This window comes from Propithecus coquereli, unplaced genomic scaffold, assembly GCF_000956105.1.
Source record: "Propithecus coquereli isolate 6110/MARCELLA unplaced genomic scaffold, Pcoq_1.0 Scaffold39, whole genome shotgun sequence".
NCBI lineage: Eukaryota > Metazoa > Chordata > Mammalia > Primates > Indriidae > Propithecus > Propithecus coquereli.
The window spans coordinates 8,358-13,600 of record NW_012149618.1 but is presented as its reverse complement, the minus strand read 5'-3'; the positions used below and the strand labels follow the sequence as shown (position 1 = coordinate 13,600).

Here is a 5,243-nt window from a genome sequence, read left to right as displayed (position 1 = left end):
CAGAAAAGCTTGGAGCAGCTGCTGGATTCAATTACAAAGAAGAGGATTTTTCTGAAGCAACACTAAAATTCACCAAAGGTAAATAACTGCTTCTTAAGCTCAGCAGGAATTTAAGAGATGATTAAATAAAATCCTCACCAGCCCCAAGGTTGCCAATGTATTGGATCTGTCTCACCTCTAGTAAATGCACAACAGCTGTCCTGGCCAAATTCTAGTACTCTGGTGTTTGACCACTGGAAGCTGGCAGTCAGTAGTTAGGTCTAAGATGGTTTCTGTGTGCATTCTTGCAAGTGATACGAAACTGGACAATCACACAGAGTTGGCCTGGAATTATCCAAGACCTCTTCGTCTCCACCAGCCACTTTACAGTGAGTTAACAGGAGGCCGGGGCAGAGACCGGTTTGGAGTTGATCATAGTAGGATGGGTGTGGTAGCTCCGTACATGGGTGTATAGATGTGCACACCCCTGTATTCCAAAGCCAAACCTGTATATTTTTTGACTCATCCTTTCCATTTTTCGTATGAGTGGAAAAGGAGAGATAAAACCAAAGCTAGCAAGCCTATAATTCAGATAACCCAGTGCAAACACTTCATAACTTAGATGTGAACAACTAGCCTGCTCTGTAGCCTGGGGTGGCCCTCCCCTGTTCTGTTCTCAGCCATGCCAGGGTGCCAGTGGGACTGTACCTATTTGGGGGTAAGAGCCTTTGCCCCTTGCTGTGGCTAGGGATCATAAAAGATGAACTATATCACACATGGTATGATAGAGTTCTGCTAACTAAACTCCACTTAAAACAATGTTTCTATGATCAATGTTTCTAGTTCCCCAACATATAGATTTACCAATTGCACCTGTACTTATTTATACCCATATATCCACAAATGTACCATGGAATCTTATTTTGCACCAAGCTTTCTCTGACTAGCTAGCATCACAAATCTGTGTCTCCCATGGAAGGTGCTGGAGTTAACCTGATTCTAGACTGCATAGGCGGATCCTACTGGGAGAAGAATGTCAACTGCCTGGCTCTTGATGGTCGCTGGATTCTCTATGGTCTGATGGGAGGAGCCGACATCAGTGGGCCCCTGTTTTCAAAGCTACTTTTTAAACGAGGAAGTCTAATCACCACTTTGCTGAGATCTAGGGACAAAGAGGTGAGTGATGCATGAAAAGAAAACATGTGATTTAACCCAGAAAAGTGTGGTTCATTTATATGACCATGAGAAAGGAAGCTCTTAGTTTAGGGAGCCTATGAAGAAACCTGCCCCCTTGTGGATAAATAGGTAACCTGATATCAGAGAACTAATTCAGATTGGTCGATAGAAGCCTTAGTATCTTGGAAGGAGCGTAGCTAATACTTTAGATATTATCTAAACTTTCTAATGGAATGAACAAAGCACTGGCCATATTAGGAAGTGCTTCCAGTAGTTCCAAGACTTTGTTTTCAAAGGCAGAACTCTTCTCAGTGTGCTAAGAAAGACAAGAGAAAGCAAGTAAATTTTGTTAGTCTTATATGAATATGGGGATCTTCACAAGAGAATGAAGTCCTAAGAAGTGGCCAACGTAAGATGCTTTTATATTATTTAGACAAAGAATTATAAATTTGAGAAGAAATGACAGGACAAAGAAAATCTGGCTAGAGGTAGTAAATTTCTAGGGGAGTTACTAGGAGATATATGGGGAGGTGTAAAACTAATGGAAGATAAGGCTACTTCATGAAGCATATTTATTCAGGTCCATCGTAGCCCCCAAGTTTCAGTCTCTGGCGGTAACAGCTATTTTCTTGCTCTGGTATGGGGAGGGTACCCCTCCCAGAGGAATTTTTATGACTTGCTATGTTCAGGAAGAGAGGTCTGCTAGCACTTTCTGAAACTACAATTTCTCCAATGTTTTCAACTCAATATACCAATCCAATGTATTTTGAGATGGCACGTCCTTCGCTCCTTCAGGGGCATGCACATGCATGCTGGGAAGTGAAGGCGTTAAGGGTCCCTGTTTGCTTTTTCAGATGTGTAGTTTCAGAGAGAGCAGAAAGGCTAAGGAGCATGGGGAGTGGCAGGGTAAGGTCTTTGACCAGGGTGATGGTCTCCTTTTTCTTATCTTATAGTACAAGCAAATGCTGGTGAAAGCTTTCACGGAGCAAATTTTGCCCCACTTCTCCACGGAGGACCCCCAACGTCTACTGCCGGTTGTAGACAGAGTCTACCCAGTGACCAGAATCCAAGAAGCTCATAAGTTCATGGAGGCTAACAAGAACGTGGGCAAAATCGTCCTGGAGCTGCCCCAGTGAAGGAGGAGGGGCTGTACAGGACACGGTCACCCTAAGCCTTTCCAGAGATAACTTGGGGATAATTCATAGTAGGCAGGCGAGAGACTGGGTGCTACTCCCAGGTCCGCCTCGGTAGTTGGTTGGTGTAAAGCCGGCCCAAGGAAATAAAGAGTGGACTTAAAGGGCAGCACGCTCTCTGTGGGTGGTCCCAGCGCGCGGAGCGGGCAGGGGTGAGGTGGGAGTCCGGACGGCCGTCACCGCGGGGTTTACAGGAGACACCGGATCAGCCGATGCTCTACCTGAGGGCCACGCCAGGGTCGGAGGTTCGGGGAACAGTTACAGCGTCAGCCTCCACACAAGCCTGCTGAACCCCATAGATTCCGCCTTGCGCACTGCTAGAGGCCCAGGCCCGCTCTCGCGTCCCCAACTCCCGGCTGCGCGCCCCGCGCCCTCCCGCCACTCACCTGGGCCCCGCCCCACTGCTCACCGCCTTCCTCGGGCCCCGCCCCGCTCCGCCCGCCCGACCCGCCTCATACCTCCCTCCTCGGGCCCTGCCCCCTCCAGCCCACTCCCTCTGCTCAGGGCCGCCCTGATAGGAACGCCTTCCCTTCTGGGCACCACGTCCCGCCCTTTCCGGTACAGAACCCGGAAGCGTCTTGGTCGCTCGCCTTTCCATCTTCCGGCTTCCCGGAAGCTCGGGCTCATTTTGCACTGGGTGTGTATTCGAGAGGGGATGCTACGTCAGCGCGTCTCGGCGTGAGACGGTGATATTCCGGCGGTGCTGTAACAGCTTCCGGCGGAGTCTGGATGTTGATGTCCCTCTGACGCTGTGTTGCCCTCGAAGCCGAGCGAGCTCCGGAGGTGTCCAGAGGATTTCCAATATTTGCCGCGGTAACCTTAACAGCCTGCCAAGATGGCGATGCAAGCGGCCAAGAGGGCGAACGTGAGTATCGGGGTCCTTCTGCGGAGGAGGAGGACGTACATCGCCGGTTAACTTGGTCTGCGGCGTGGGTCAGAGCATTCTTGCCCATCCTCAATTCCCAGGGCAGGGAAGCCAAAATCCAGAATTTCCCATCCCACCAGTGGGGATTCTGTCCTGGCTCCATCCTCAGGGTTATGCTGCTTGAGCCACGTTTTGGTTCCCACCTCTTTGGAAAGTTCGTTTATTCTCTGTCCTAGTGTCAGGGATAGTGTTAGCCCTCCCTGCAGCCTCTGTTGCTTGACCTACACCTAGGACCTGGCGTTAGGATCCTCTCCTTGCCTTAAAGTCAATAGTACAGATGGGTCCTCAATAAATAACTTGATAGTTCAACAGCAGCTAGAGCCTGGGATCCTTCATTAATGTATTAATTCAGACAATGTTTTTGAGCACCTACTGTGTACCTGGCTTAAGAGATGGGAAACAATTCATCAGTTATATTTATTAAACAGCTGAATGCCAGACACTAGTCTTAGGTATTGGGGGTACAGCAGCGAAGAAAACAAAAATCCTTCTGCTTACATTCTAGTATTTGAGGGTGGGGTATTATGGAAACCTAAACAAACAAACAAAACTCAAGAAAGAGAGTTGTCAAGTGTAAGATGCTTAGGGGTATAATAAGAGGAAGACAGGTCATTAACCATTGGATGTGTTGAGATGGAGACTATTGGTGACCTTGATGATAGGATTCATTGCAACAGATGAAAACTTTGTTGCAGCAGAATGAAAAGATGGTAGAAGTTGAGAAAATGGAGACAGCAAAGACAGCTCTTTCCAGGAGTTTTCACGTAAATAGACAGTAGAGAAATTGGGTGATAGTTGACTTTTTAAAAGATGAGCGAGATAAGGTATATTTGTATGCCAGTGGGAATGATCCTGTAGAGTGGGAGAAACATGATATGGAAGAAGGATGGGTTAAGTTCCAGAGTGAAGGTTTTGAGTAGCTGAAGGGTTGGCATAGTAATAGAAGGAAAGTGGGTAGATGTAGATGAATGTAATTTAGTGGATTTAGTGGTAGAAAGATAAAGTACTTACCATTTCATGATAACTGTTTTCTCCAAGAAGCAAAGGCCAGGGACCTCTCCTGGGATGGGCAGGGAAGAAGGTACAGCCCAACTCAGATGTTTGAGGGAGTGGGCCGGTAAGGTTTGAGGAGAGAAGAGAAAGTGTGAAAGTGTTTTGCAGAGTAAGAAAGCACATTTACTAGGGAAATATATTATGATTGGCAGTATTGGTCATTTATTTGAACTTAACCTTGAATCTTGAGATCTAAAACTCTATTTTAATTATTTATTTACCATTTTTCACCACTACTAGTTTGAGGGCAGGGAATAAGTGCCTTATTCTTCCATTTATACAATACTTAGGTGAGAAGAAATAGCCAGAGAGTTAGGAAGAAATAGCGTCCAGAAGGGACTAGTCAGCAGTGTTAGAAGCCTCAGGGAATTTAAGTATGGTGAGAATCCAGCACTGCAATTAAAAGATTCTTAGTGAGTGAAAGCACTTTCAGCAGAGTGAGTGCTGGGATGGAAGTCAGAATTGTGGTAGGTTTGAGTGTCAGTAAAGTAAAGAATATGAGGCAGTGAGTATGAACTGCTTTTTTCCAGATGCTTGACTGAGAAAAAGAAAGAGCAAGATAGGATAATAAGTAGAGAGAGCTGTTAAGTTCAAGGAAAGCAGAAACCTTGTCTTTTCTTCTTCACTGTGTATTCCTAATACCTAGCCTGGTGTATACATAAAGAAGGCATTTAGTAAATATCTGTTGAATGAATGAAGAGGATCCAGATAAGTATTTTGTGTAAGGTTTCACAGAACAGAAGCAATGCCTCACATGAGGACTAGAAGAAGCCAATAGTGAGGAAAGGCCTGTAAATTCAAAAGCGAGAAGAGATCATTGCTAGAACAAGTTCCTGAGAAGACGAGAGAAGGGTCATCAGTGGAAGTTTTGTGTAGCAAATAGGAACAGTTCCCTTCTTTCTTTCCTACACATGTCT

At 46.1% G+C, this 5,243-nt stretch overlaps 2 protein-coding genes across 2 annotated transcripts in view; both read left to right on the top strand.

Annotated features, from left to right (window-relative positions):
• Positions 1-2,448, top strand: part of TP53I3 (tumor protein p53 inducible protein 3) — a 5,533-nt gene extending 3,085 nt beyond the window's left edge. The window contains exons 2-4 of the mRNA XM_012652402.1: positions 4-78; positions 959-1,155; positions 2,109-2,448. Of these exons, the coding sequence (XP_012507856.1) occupies positions 4-78; positions 959-1,155; positions 2,109-2,291 (455 nt within the window). The 3' untranslated portion in view covers positions 2,292-2,448. The remainder of the gene's footprint in view (positions 1-3; positions 79-958; positions 1,156-2,108) is intronic.
• A 112-nt stretch (positions 2,449-2,560) lies between these two features.
• The window catches only part of SF3B6 (splicing factor 3b, subunit 6, 14kDa), a gene marked incomplete at its 3' end in the record, with an annotated part of 11,035 nt that continues 8,352 nt past the window's right edge, over positions 2,561-5,243 (top strand). The window contains exons 1-2 of the mRNA XM_012652401.1: positions 2,561-2,613; positions 2,965-3,213. Coding sequence (XP_012507855.1) covers positions 2,561-2,613; positions 2,965-3,213 — 302 coding nt within the window. The remainder of the gene's footprint in view (positions 2,614-2,964; positions 3,214-5,243) is intronic.